The following is a 14157-nucleotide window of genomic DNA, read 5'->3' as shown; positions in this document are numbered from 1 at the left end:
TTTTTCGTGTTCATATTTCATTTGTTTATGTTTTATTTTTTGCTTGTTTATATAATAATGTATAATATTATATTATTATCTACAAGTGTTTTCGAAAAATTTGTGCCGACTGGCGACTAGCAGGATTTTGTTTTCTTATTAATTTAATATGATGATTTTCATACTAAGAAAACACCATTACTCCTTCCGTATGCAATAAATCTGGTGAAAATTTATCCAATTTAGACTTTTTTGAGCGATCCTTACAAATGATATTAAAAACACACATACTTTTTCGAACTTTTTTTAAAATGATAAATAATCACTTATAATTAGGATTTCACACTAAAACTAAACAAAATAGAATTGATCATGCATCTTACTTACTATACTAATTTTTTTAATCTATAGTTCTATGTTACCTTAACAAATCACTAGATTTTAACCCGCGGTACACCGCGGGTATATAATTTTATTAAATAATAATAAATTTTTTTTTTTAAGATGATCTATAGATATATGTTATTGTTTTATTTGATTTAAATGTATGGTACACTGTATGACGATATTTATAACAAAAGATTTAAAATTTGAAGTTTTATTTGTTTACATGAAAACAACAAAAAGAAGACTCTCAACTCTGAAGTTCAAAAGACTAATAAGACTTTCTCCAAGTCTTTCATCGGAACAACATTTTGAGCTCCTCAAGTCTTTCCGACCGGACTTCTTCATCGGTCAAAGCTCCATCAATCATCCTCTGCTTCCTTGCCTGAACTTGCTGCATTCGTTCCTCCACTGTATCCTGTACATAATCATCCAAAACAAACACAATATTACTTACTTAAGAGATCTTGCTTACGAAGAAACTCAGAGAAAAATGTGGTTTTATATAGTGTTACCTTGACAATGAATCTTCTGACGAATACTGTTCGTTTCTGCCCGATTCGATGAATTCTCATGATCGCTTGCTCTTCTACCGCCGGATTCCACCATGGATCCTAAGTGTTTCAAGAAAGAAAACCAAAACATCAATTCATCATTCAATTATCAAGAAGACTTCAAAACAAAGCTTGAAGAGAGATGGTACCATTAAGAAGACACTTGAAGTTGCGGTTAGATTCAGACCAACTCCTCCAGCTTTCAGAGACATGAGCAGAATCTGTAATACATCACAAAAGCAGAAGCATAAAGATCTTAAGCTCTCTCTAGTCAGATCCAGACAGAGTTTGTTAGAAACAAAATTTCAAAGTTTAATCGATTCCGATTTCAAGAAATCAAACAACTCATTAAGATTAGAAATTGGAAAGTCAAAGAATGAACCTAGCCACCAAGATGGATCGTTCCAACATCGGAAACGTCGCCATATGAATCCGCCATCGGCAAGCAAAGCTCTTACGCTTCCGCCGTCGCCGTTCTATTACCGCTGGCTAACAAAAGCTCATCTTCTTCTTCTCCCTACCTCAAGATATGTAAACATCTTATACGTAAGAAAATGTAGCAGTCATCTAGGGTTGAAGAAATGTTTGCACGGTGTATAAATAAAATGTGTGTTTTTTATGATGTGATGAGAGGTAAATCCATATAGTATATATAGGCTCAAACATTTAGGTCAATATTCTTTTGGTGATCACGCAAAAATAATTCGCAATCTTAACTAAATATGGAATAAAATATATGTAATCGGAATGTTTTAGGTATATGCTAGAATTATTTTTGGAGAGTAATTCTCGGGATATGAATTGAGGTAAGATAATATGGTAAGATAGTTCTGTTGAAACACGGATTTTTTAAATATGGAATGTGGAATAATTTGTTAAGAAAACCAACTTGTTGGACTTGAATATCGTCGGCCATAATGAGAAGAAGTATAAATGGTAATGGTAATTAAGATTTGATAACGATTAGTTTTTGTTATTAGTTTATATTTAGTAGATATGATCGAGATTATGATTATTAATAGCATTTAAAATTAAATATTTGATTTCCATAAATCTTTAGTAATATCTCTAATCTGGTTTTATTAATATCTAATCTTTTTTGTTTTGGAGAAATATAAGATTTGCAGAAATTTAAGGAAATATAACAAATTCGAATTTGAAATATTATCTTATTCGAGAAATTAACAAATTCGAGAATATACAAAGATAATAAATTCGTCATATTCGGTTGCCCAAATCAGAAAATATTACCAAAATAGATTTTTTGTGATATTAAATATGAAAAACGAATTTATTACTAATTAATGTAGTTTTTCTTAAAAAAATCAAATCAGAAAATATTACCAAAATAGATTTTTTGTGATATTAAATATGAAAAACGAATTTATTACTAATTAATGTCGTTTTTTCTTTATTTATTACAATGTATTACAATGTATTTATAAGGTTTTACATACAAAATATCTATGTAAATAAAAAAGTTTAAAGAACCAATAGCGCTGGAATTGATTTTTTTGCTATAACGATTACTAAAACATTTAAGTAAATAAAGATATTTCGTTATGATTTTTCAGCATATTCGAATTGTTGATTATTTCGAAATTTAAGGATGTTTAAGAAATCATGATTGATTTCCGATTTCATAAATTTTGATTAGAATTAAAAATAAAAGATTTAGTATTTAGATAAGGAATATACTATAATAAGGATTATTAGTACTCGAATATATTAGGAATATTCGTATTGTTAGTTTATTTAATTCAAAAATTATAATTTGCGGATTTAAAGGAAGATCTTCTCGAGATTTTAGGAATATAATCGAGATTTTAGTAACAAATGTGATCACATTAAATTTTCGAAAGATTTGAAATATTTGTGTCCAAATTGTTAGAAACAAATTAGGATAGATAATTTTTGGTTAGTATCTTTTTTAATATTTTCAAATCTTAAGAATTAAACCCATTGACATTATATTGTTGAATTTATTTTTTTTAAATTACGTAATATTAAATAAAAAAAATTAAATAACTAACTATTTTCATTTGATGGTGTAGACAAATTATTATTATTATTTATGTAATTTAATTACAAATAACAAATATTAATTTTTATAACAAAACAAATTATTTTCGTAAGAACAATTTTTTCCCAAATCAATATTTTACAAAATATTTATTTTAATCACATATTCTTTCTATATAGAAATAAATAGTTAAATAATTATTGTTAGAAGTAGTTAAGGTAATTAACAAATATGGTTAGTTTAGATATATTATATATATTTCCAATTTAGGTGTTAATTAAGAATTAATGTGGTTTTAAGACAACATTCCTTAAATCTCTTAACCTAGATCCGAATATTATTAAATCGGGTAAAACCCGGATCCAAAAGACTTTTTGCAAAAATCCCCTGTAAAAATGTATATGTAGATTCTTATAAGTTATAACAGGTTTTTTTACCCAAAACAAAATCTATATATAAGTAAATTGAACAAACTATAGGGTGATCAGTTTTTAATAATTTATCTATTAAGTATAAAATGATGACAATTTGCATATCTACCCCGAAATCAGAAACGACAATGTTTAGTTACTTTTTTATTGTTAATAATTTGATATTTAATTAAATTTTTATTGATCCAAGTTTTGGAGGATTGGTATAAATAAAGGAAAATTGTTAAAAATACCCTTTTTGGTGTGCCACTTTTCAAAAATGCCCCTTTTAGATGTCCATTTTCAAAAATGCCCCTTTTTAAATCTGAAATTTTTATAAAGTTTTATTAGGTTTATAAGGTACTTATGGATTGTAACTACTACTTGAAGACTCGATCCAAGTATTTATAAGGTTTTATAAGGTATTTTTAAAGATTTTACAAGTTATTTTAAAGGATTTTTAAGGTTTTTCAAAGGTTTTACAAGATATTTTAAAGGTTTTTAAAGGTATTTAAAATGCATTTATAAAGTATTTATAAAGTATTTATAAGATTTTAGATACATAGAAATGTAGTTTGTGTATGTTTTAATAATATTACATACATATTTGGGTAAATCTTATATTTTTAAGAGCATTTTTTATAAGGTTTTAAAAAGGGGTATTTTTGAAAAGTGGCATTGAAAAAGTGGCATTTTTGCAAAAGCCCCATAAATAAATGAAATAGCACAGTATCCGAACAAATTAACTAATAGCAACGTCAGAGTATATATAAAGATTTATCTTCCATTACTATGAAGAGAAAAAAATATAATACACATTTGGACTTTGTTGCACATGGATCTTAATAAACACGACAAATATTTATGAAATTCAATATTAATTTAACCAATTTTAGATTTTTTACCGAGATATGATGTGAAAATATCAGCCCTAATGGTAGGGTCTTTTTAATTTATATGAAGGGGCCAAATTCTCATGTTGTTGTCGAAGTTGGGTGAATCTTATTCAATAACGTTGATACTAAATTTATGTTTGGAAATTTCGACTTACATACATGTAGTGAGTGGTATATATATATATATATATACACTGTAAACCACACTGTTTTCAAATTTTAATAAATTCCAAATATAATATAAATTAACCTATCCACAAAGTTCATAAAGCTACAATACTATATGAATTAGAAGATTATGTTCGTGACTATGTTCTTTACCGAGTCGGTCGGTCCACTAAAACAAGGGTTCGACGTATAGACTGACTGTTCCACTTTGATATTCTTCATTAGTTCATACACCTTTAATTTTTTAAAAACTGTTCCTATCAAGAATTCAGCTATACTTGATCAAGACTAATCTAATCGTCTAATAAGATTACAGGTAAACAAAAAAAATTATAGGTAAACAACATCTTTTAAAAACTGGTGGTGCTTTATTTCCTAATACTTTTTTACATTCAAATATTGGGATTATTGTTTAAAATGCCCTTTTTTGGGAAAAACTTACGAAAATGCCTTTTTTTGAATAGTTTACGGATTTTGCCCTTTTTTAACACTTAAAAATGTATGTATTTAGGATTTTTTTTTCCAAAAATACGTACTTTATACCAAATACTAAACCCTAAGAACAAATGGAACCGACTAAACCCAAACATAACGAGTGAAACGCATATTAAATCATATTTTTGGAGCATGAAAAAGGGCAAAATGCATAAACTATTCGAAAAAGGGCAAAATCCACAAATGCCTTTATGAAAAAGGACAAAATCCGTAATTTATTCTTCAAATATTTTCTAATACTATAATATCAATATTATAAAGGAAAAAAAATCATAAATCAGGCATCTTTACATTAAACTAACAGAAAAACGCACCTATATATATATATATATATATATATATATATATATATATATATATATATATATATATATATATAACGATGTTAATCAAGATTGTACTTCCTTAATGTTGATAGTTCTGATTCTGTATGTTGAAAGATGATTTTAGCTATACAGTAAACATTTGATATCTAGAAAAAAAAGATCTAAAATTGTATATATGCAATTTTACAGTTACAGTTTTAAATGATGGCAACCAAAAATAAAAACTATGTTGATACACACATAATAAAAAGAACAACTCACTACCTACGATTATTACAGTTTACAGAACAAACAGAATAAATACTAAATAGAATGAGCGGAACAACACAGATAAAAACAAAATGTTGAATCACTGAACTTTTCTAACAATGAGAATGACTAATTGTTTTTCTACTTCAAATATATAGCATTGTTCTTAATGAATTCAACCACAAATCTTAAAGTAACATGTGGATGGACTACACTTTATAGTTATATAAAGAGTTAGTTCCACATAACATGTTTTGCCAATTAATTTTGGGGTTAAGGACTGTTCTTGATCGAATATTTTTTATTTTTGTTTAAATATTTTTTGGTAAAAGTTTACTTTTGTACCAGTGACAAATAGTAGTAAATTTGGTAGGTATTAACTATTGTAATCAAATTTCCTTGATAAGCACAACAAGATCAGATGCATGTGGACCCTCATGATCATTTTAGATCTCCAACATACCATAACTGCCGCTGGTTATTATTCTACATGCTATTATAATGCATTCGTTTCTTATTCGTTTATATAGTTGACACTTATTAATACAACAGTGTTACATTGTACATAGTTTTCAGGTATTTATTGATTTTTAACAATGTATATTATATTATTATGAAACCATTTTACATAGATGTCTCCTTCAACAAAAGATATTTATTGTACATGTGACATATTTTGTCACATCTTCAATACAAAATACTACATATTTTTAATAATAATATCCTTTACAAATTCCGGAGGATCCAAGGTGACTGAGAATTCACAATAAATTAGCTACTATACAGTGGTCGTTGAGTAATTTTTACTCATGAATTAAGGTCTAAAAACACATGTATACATGGGCCGGAGAAGATGACACAGTTATTATAGGTTTTGTAGTGATATCAAAATAGTACAGGAAAAAACTGATTCACAATGCATTACGCTAGAAAAATGTTGAAGGTTTTTTTGAAATTTTTTCAGAAATGCAAAAACAACAGCACAGTCGTATTGGTAAATATTACTATATTAGTATAAAACTTACACTATCAAATGATTTCAATTTGCATAGTATAACTACAGCTGATCATGGATTTCATGATAGAGAAACTTAGAAGCTACTACAATAATAGACCGTGGACCACTGATTACTATGAGAGCACAAAAATATAACAATTCTTGTAGAATAAAAAAAGGAACGACCGCATGCATTAGTGATTAGTTTTTTTTTTTGTTAAAAGCATTAGTGATTAGTTAATACCGTTGCTGGAATTGCGGTTCACAGGGCTCCAAGTCCCGCATCCGTAGGATCCGACACGAAAAAAAAAAGAAATTTCTTTTCAAAATTGTACTTACTACAAATTTACACTTAAATATACTTTCTGTTTAAAATATTCCACACAGAAGATAAATAAATATCTCATATAGTAATATAACATTGTAAAGCTATGTTATGTTCCCGCTTTATTTTGAAATGGCATGTTAATTAGACATTATTAATGAAAATAAGAGGGTGTTATTGGTTTGTGATTTAAATAGAGTTTTAATAACTTTAAATGTTATGTAGAATCTGTTGTTATTCAATCAAGATTTTTTAAAAGTTTGTTAAAGTTTAGTGTTATTAGTTTAAGATTTGTAAAAAGTAATCTAAAATCTTTATAAATCTGGAGTTATTGGATTCATACTTTTATAAAGTCATTAAAAGTTTTGTGTTATCCGACTACAACAAAAGAATCTATGATTGTTAATGAATTAAATTATTATGTTATTGGTTTATGACTTTCTACATTTTTCTTCACAAAACAAAGTCATGAAAAGTATCATCAAAATAGAGAGATTGTTTGGAAAACTTTACAAGATTATGAAATACTAATCAATAAGATTATAGAAAACTCTCAAAAACGTTCCAACAATAGTTTATAATCTTTCATTTGCTTACTTTCTATGATTTTATTAAAGTCATCAAAATTTCATGTAAATTAGGAACCAATAACACCCCCTAAGTTTAACCTCGTAGATAAAAACACATTAACTAATCTACTAATCGCTATAAATTTAAGTTTAAAATTAAAACCCATGATATTACTAAAACTTTATGTATTTCATAAAAATGAACATTACCACTTATTTCATATACAATTATATAAATTATAGGTTTTATACAATTTAATCTTTAAATAATTAAGAGATTAAAAAAGTTATAGCATTTTAATAAATTTTATCAATATGGCTAAGAAACTCTTACTGGATATATGTTTTATTAGGTAAAAGATATGCAGTGGCCCATGACCATGGTAAATCGATATTAGTCAAACCTCTAAAATTTTACTTAAGTATAAAATAAAGCAAAATTTGAAATTGACATTAAAACCCAAAAAGAAGAAGAAGCAAAATTCGAAATAAAACGATGACAAATTGCTTTTATAATTAAAATCAAGAGAAATTATTAAATGCACCTTTTTCAATATTCCTTTTCAAAAATGTCCCTTTTGAGAGTCTATTTTTAAGTTTGCCCTCTTTTAATTTTTAATGACTATTTTACCCTTATTTGAAACAAAATTAGGTCCACAAAATACAAAATATTTTTTGGCGGAAAAAGTGATCCCGCAATTTTCCCGCCAAAACACTTGTAAAAACCTTTAAAATACCTTGTAAAATTTTCCGTAAAAATTTTTCCGCCAAAAAATGTTCCCGCAAAAATTTTTTTTGTGCGGGAAAAGTGATTCCGCAATTTTTTTGGAGAAATTTTTTTGGCGGGAAAAATTTACAAGATATTTTAAAGGTTTTTACAGAGTATTTACAAGTGTTTTGTAAGGTTTTACAATGTATTTTAAAAAGTTTTACAAAGTACTTATAAGGTTTTATAAGGTATTTATAACTTGTAAAACCTTATAAAAAACTTGTAAAACCTTATAACTTGAAAAACCTTATAAAATAGTTTGTAAAATCTTATAATATCTTATAAATACCTTATAAATACGTTGTAAAACCTTTTAAAATATATTGTAAAACCTTATAAATACCCTGTAAAAAACCTTTAAAATACCTTGTAAATTTTTCCCGCCAAAAAAATTGTGGAATTACTTTTCCCGCAAAAAAAATTTTTTGGCGGGAAAAATTTTGGCGGTAACATTTTACAATTTTACAAGGTATTTTAAAGGTTTTACAAGTTTTTACAAAATCAAATTTGTAATTTTGATGTGTGCACATTCTCATGTTTTCTTTATATATTTATGATATCTTTTATTAAAAGAAGAATAATTTAATCATTTTTTACATAAAAAAAAATATTTTTAAAAATGGACAGCCAAATGAAGCATTTTTGAAAAGAAGTGTTGAAAAATGGTTTTGTGAGTCTCCCTAAAATCAAACCTTTAAACCACTACAAACAACTCGTGGAAAAAAAAAATTGTGACTAACACTATAATTTAAAACTAAACAAACATGATCATATTTCAAGTTATTTTTTTTTCTTCCGATCATATTTCAAGTTATAAACCAAAAATAAAAATAAAAAATAGATATGAAAATCCGAGCGACAATTAGCTAGGAAAGAGAAACATAGTCCTAATCAAGATACCTCCAAATGTTAACACAGTGTAAGAGATTTTGTCCTCTTTCTTTTGTCTAAGATTTTTTAAACAAAATAAAATACATAAAAAAAAAGTGATGAGAGAGAGAGAGAGAGAAAGATTAGTTTAAGAATTAAATTGCTAATTAAATACGAAAGAGTAATCTTCTCTTCAAAGTGGAACACTGCTTATAAAAAGGCCTTCACAATCTCTCATTCAATTCACATCACATTTGGATATATCTCTCTCTACTTTCATTTCTTGTTTCATAATTATTAGGTAAGTCTAATTAATATCTCTCATCTACTTAATTTTATCCGCTCACTAATCTCTTTACACTTTCAACTCCTAGCTAACACAAAACTCAAGAACTAAAAGATTCTTGTTTCTGTTACTTTCTTGCTCACTTGTTCTCTAAAAAACAGAGACTTTTCTCAGTTTTCCTCTGCTTTACCTAGTTACTTGAGACAGATTCTGTATAACATAAACTTAATCAGGACATGGAACTGAAATATGTCAGACTTGTAATAATAATTTGAGTTATAAGACCGTTAAAAGCAAACCCAAAGCTGTATGCTTTCCTCTCTGTTTCTATGCTCTGTTTTCTATTTTTTGCTCTATGTCCTGTCCTCTCTTGCTTAGTAAGGTCTGTTTGTTTTTTTGTTTTTTGCAGGAAACTTTGCTCATCTTTTAGAAGAAGTGTGGAAGGAAGATGAAGTATGTGGTTGTCTCAGGAGGAGTAGTAAGTGGACTCGGAAAAGGAGTCACAGCAAGTAGCATCGGACTCATCCTCAAATCCTGTGGCTTCCGAGTCACCGCCATTAAAATCGGTCCTTTTTCTTTCTCTTTCTCTCTTGTTACAACTATACTTGTCAATTCTTTCATGTAAAACGAACCCGTCGCCAATTTTTTTCTTCTCACGCAAAGTTCGTTCCTCTTTTGCTTTTGATTTTTTCTCCCAACTTGAGGAAAAAAAAAAAGAAAAGTTTGAAGATTTGATTTTTAGGCCCCAGTGGTACAATAAACATGAAAAAGGAAGTTTTTTTTTGCCCTCTACCTTACGCGTGTGAAAAAGGGTACAAACAAAAAGCTTAAAAAAGATCTAAGAATTTCCATAGATTTACTATCTTTTCTATTTCCCCTGTTAAACCCTGTTTAAAGTTTCATGATTTTTCTCAGAAAAGTTGATCACTTTTTAAGAATAGTTACTGATTTTAAAGTTGGATTATGTGAAATTTTGGCAGATCCTTACTTAAATATTGATGCTGGGACCATGTCACCGATTGAACATGGTGAAGTTTACGTCTTGGATGATGGTGGCGAGGTATTTTACACTTTCACCAAATTGCTCTGTTTCTTTCTTAAGGAAATGTCATTAAAAAACTGATTTTTTTTTGTGGGTGTGTTGATAAAAGGTTGATCTTGATCTTGGGAACTATGAGAGGTTCATGGATATTAAGCTGACCAGTGAAAACAACATAACTACCGGAAAAGTTTATAAGGTTTGTGTCTTTGTGGAAGGAAGTTAAAGATTTGGAATGTTTTGAGTTCTGGGTTTTTGGACTTACATGTTGAACTTTGTGAACAGCATGTGCTTGAGAAAGAGAGGAGAGGAGATTATCTTGGGAAGACTGTTCAGGTAACTAGATAAACGTAGACCATGTGTTTGATGAAATTCCCCTGAAAGAGAGGGAGAGAGAGATGAAGATTTATTGAAAGTTCTTTGCGGGTTTTTGCAGGTTGTTCCTCATATTACTGATGCTATTCAAGAATGGATTGAGCGTGCTGCTAGGATTCCTGTCGATGGACAGTCAGGTCCAGCTGATGTTTGTGTCATTGAACTTGGAGGAACTATAGGTATTAATCTAGTTCTCTTCATAGAGAGTTTAAAAGACAGTGTCAGGTCGAGGTCGTATTCAGTTTGTTAAAAGAAAGAGCTTCTCTTTCCATTTTGTAGGAGATATAGAGTCCATGCCTTTTATTGAAGCTCTTGGGCAGTTCTCATATCGAGTAGGTAAGTCATGGTTTCTGTGTGTGTGTTCATTGAGGTATAACAGTGAAAGTTTACTTAAGATGTCAAGATTGAGTGATGTGTTTTCTTACCTTTTTTCAGGCACTGACAATTTTTGCTTGATCCATGTCAGTCTTGTGCCTGTATTGAATGTTGTTGGTGAACAGGCAAGTTTCTCGAGTCTTGGCACTTTTGTTTAATCTGTTTTACTTGTCGTCCTAACAATGTTGAATTGCTTACAGAAGACTAAACCAACGCAACATAGCGTTCGAGACTTAAGAGGCCTTGGCTTAAGCCCTAATATCTTGGCTTGCCGAAGCACAAAGGTTTCATCCTTGTAAATTTTGTTGTTTTTTTGTTAACGTCTCTTCTTCTATCTTGGCTCTAAGTTCTTATATTGAACTTGATTTTGTAGCCACTTGAAGATAATGTGAAGGCCAAACTCTCTCAGTTTTGCCATGTCCCGGTATGTAATATTTGCAAGACAAGACTTAATCTTTTTCTTTGTTATAAACATTGTTAATAACATTTAATTTATTTTGCAGATGGAAAACGTTGTCACTCTCTACGATTGTCCCAACATTTGGCACATTCCATTGCTTCTCAAAGTGAGTAACTTTCTCTACCACCATAGTTTCAAAGTTTCAGTAAACAGTTCTCATTACCAATGTCTTTACATTTCAATTTGTTTGAGCAGGAACAAAAGGCACACGAGGCGATTTTGCGTGTCTTGAACCTTAAAGGGTAAGTCTGGCTTACTCATATTCTCAAATAGATTGGTACATTTCATTTGTGGGAATAATTGTGTGATATTTTCATGTACAGAGTTGCAAAGGAGCCTGCATTAGAGGAATGGTCTTTGATGGCTAAAATGACAGACAAGTTGCATGTTCCGGTGTGTTCCTGGTTCCACCATGACATTTTAGGCTTAGTTTATATCACTGGTTTTCAGCTGGTGACTGACTTCATTATGTTTTGAGTTTTTAGGTAAGAATTGCTGTGGTTGGAAAATACACTGAGCTTTTGGATTCTTATCTGTCGATTCACAAGGTACATCAATCCCAACAACTTTAACCACAAATCTAAGCCTTTCTATGGTCAAAATCCTCATAAGCCATCGTCTAAATATCTCACTCGATTGGGGTATTTGATAAAGGGATTCTTGTGTTTGATGAACAGGCTCTCTTGCACGCTTCTGTGGCAAGGGGCAAGAAACTTGTCATAGATTGGATTTCAGCTAGTGATCTTGAGCAAGGTGCAAAAAAGGAGGTATGTTTACACTTTACACTAAGCTCAATTACTTAGACAACTTATGAAACCTAAGAAACTGAGGCAAAGTGATTCCTCTCTGCAGAATCCGGATGCCTATAAGGCCGCCTGGAAGTTACTCAAGGTCTGAACATTCTTTCATTCCCATCAAATGAATCCTGATTACTTGTGTCGAGATGGACTTTCCGTTGATATGGTATGTAATTTTCCTTCAAGGGTGCTGATGGTATTCTTGTGCCGGGAGGTTTTGGCAATAGAGGTGTAGAAGGAAAGATGCTGGCAGCGAAATACGCCAGAGAAAACAGAGTTCCATACCTCGGTATCTGTCTAGGGATGCAACTCGCTGTGATCGAGTTTGCCAGAACTGTACTAGGTTTGCCAGATGCAAACAGCACTGAACTTGATCCCAACACCAAAAACCCATGTGTTATTTTCATGCCTGAGGTTTGTTCCCTTCCACATTTTCTGCTTGAGTTTCAGTTACTCCAATCTACTTAATTCGGGATTTCTTGTAATTTTTGTTTGAAGCAGGGCTCGAAAACGCATATGGGAGGCACTATGAGGTTAGGCTCAAGAAGAACCTACTTTCAGTCTAAAGACTCCAAATCAGCAAAACTGTAAGCACGTGATTCTTTTTCCACTTTAAAAAGTTTCAACTTGATGCATCTTAGTGCTTAACCGATATCTTTTTCTTTTGAATGTTTCAGATATGGGAACAGAGGTTTCGTAGATGAAAGACACCGACACAGATATGAGGTATTAAGCAGCTTTCAGATTATACTGCAAATTTATCTCTTTGACAGTTAAAGTTAAAAACAAGATCTTCTCTTGCAGGTAAATCCAGACATGGTTCCACGTTTCGAGAGCTCTGGACTCACATTCACAGGAAAAGACGAGACGGGTCAGCGAATGGAGGTAAAAACCAATAGATAAACCCCTTACACCACATAAATTTATAATCTTTCTGGTTATATAATTCCTTACATTTGATAATACAGATCTTTGAACTGCCTAATCATCCGTTTTACATTGGAGCTCAGTTCCATCCCGAGTACAAATCAAGACCCGGAAAACCATCTCCTCTGTTTCTAGGTAAATATAACACCAAAATTTCTCGGTTCTTTCTTTGTGTACCGCATACTTAAAAACGGAACTTTTTCTTGAACAAAAAATTGCAGGACTAATTGGAGCAGCTAGTGGAGAACTAGACACTGTACTGCAACAAAGCTGCCAAGAAGCCGTCGTTCCACGTTCTCTACCCAACGGAAAACTTGAGAGAGTTTACTGGAAAGGTGCAGCGAAAAAGCCAGTCAGTGTTGTGTACAGTTTATGTGATCGTGTCTACTCATGAACAACATCTCTGCATCAACAATGACTTCTCTCTAAAAAAAGCTATTTTATCCGGAATTTTTAACATGGATTTCTTCACCAGTGGAGGGAGAGAGAAGGCTCTGGTTTTGTACAGTTTGAAGATTGGCTTTTTATGAGATGCTGTTTCTTAAAGATTATGAAGTAGAAGAAGAACACTAAGCACAAGCAACATTAGAATATATATTACCTTTGTCTTTTGTAATGGGTAGTATTTAGAGAGTCTTGGGATTGACTCTCTGTTGCTGTGTTTCTTAGATTCTTATGTAGTAGTATTAATCAGTATCTTGTTTTTTTTTTTTTTTTTTTTTTTGGGTTATCATGGTTTAAACATTTCCAGGGAAGTACCGATGTTTTTCCGGTACATAGTTTGATTTCTCTGTATGCTAATGTAGCTTTTTTCTCTGTTATTTGAATGGTTATAAAACTAGTTCTCTTTCTACTTGTGGTTTGATTCCAGAGTGATCATTCAT

The 14157-nt window shown here is 30.3% G+C and overlaps 2 protein-coding genes across 2 annotated transcripts; one reads left to right on the top strand and one right to left on the bottom strand.

The window, feature by feature from the left end:
* Positions 1-598: 598 nt before the first annotated feature.
* LOC9306011 (putative SWI/SNF-related matrix-associated actin-dependent regulator of chromatin subfamily A member 3-like 3) lies at positions 599-1599 on the bottom strand. Its single transcript, XM_002867841.2, has 3 exons — positions 1067-1599; positions 879-977; positions 599-781 (listed from the first exon to the last, which is right to left on the bottom strand). The coding sequence occupies exons 1-3, from the start codon at positions 1127-1129 to the stop codon at positions 659-661; spliced, it is 285 nt and encodes a 94-aa protein (XP_002867887.1). The 5' UTR covers positions 1130-1599; the 3' UTR covers positions 599-658.
* Positions 1600-9211: 7612 nt separating this feature from the next.
* On the top strand, positions 9212-14127 carry LOC9306010 (CTP synthase). Its single transcript, XM_002869893.2, has 22 exons — positions 9212-9315; positions 9710-9866; positions 10281-10360; positions 10452-10538; positions 10625-10675; positions 10776-10893; positions 10994-11050; positions 11150-11214; positions 11290-11373; positions 11463-11513; positions 11593-11655; positions 11745-11791; positions 11873-11942; positions 12035-12097; positions 12227-12316; positions 12402-12440; positions 12533-12760; positions 12848-12933; positions 13024-13072; positions 13151-13231; positions 13315-13408; positions 13495-14127. The coding sequence occupies exons 2-22, from the start codon at positions 9749-9751 to the stop codon at positions 13665-13667; spliced, it is 1794 nt and encodes a 597-aa protein (XP_002869939.1). The 5' UTR covers positions 9212-9315; positions 9710-9748; the 3' UTR covers positions 13668-14127.
* The last annotated feature ends 30 nt before the right edge of the window (positions 14128-14157 follow it).

The sequence above is a fragment of the Arabidopsis lyrata genome (assembly GCF_000004255.2).
Source record: "Arabidopsis lyrata subsp. lyrata unplaced genomic scaffold ARALYscaffold_7, whole genome shotgun sequence".
Classification (NCBI taxonomy): domain Eukaryota; kingdom Viridiplantae; phylum Streptophyta; class Magnoliopsida; order Brassicales; family Brassicaceae; genus Arabidopsis; species Arabidopsis lyrata.
Note: the sequence above shows the minus strand (reverse complement) of the source record. Positions and strands in the feature narration are given on the sequence as shown.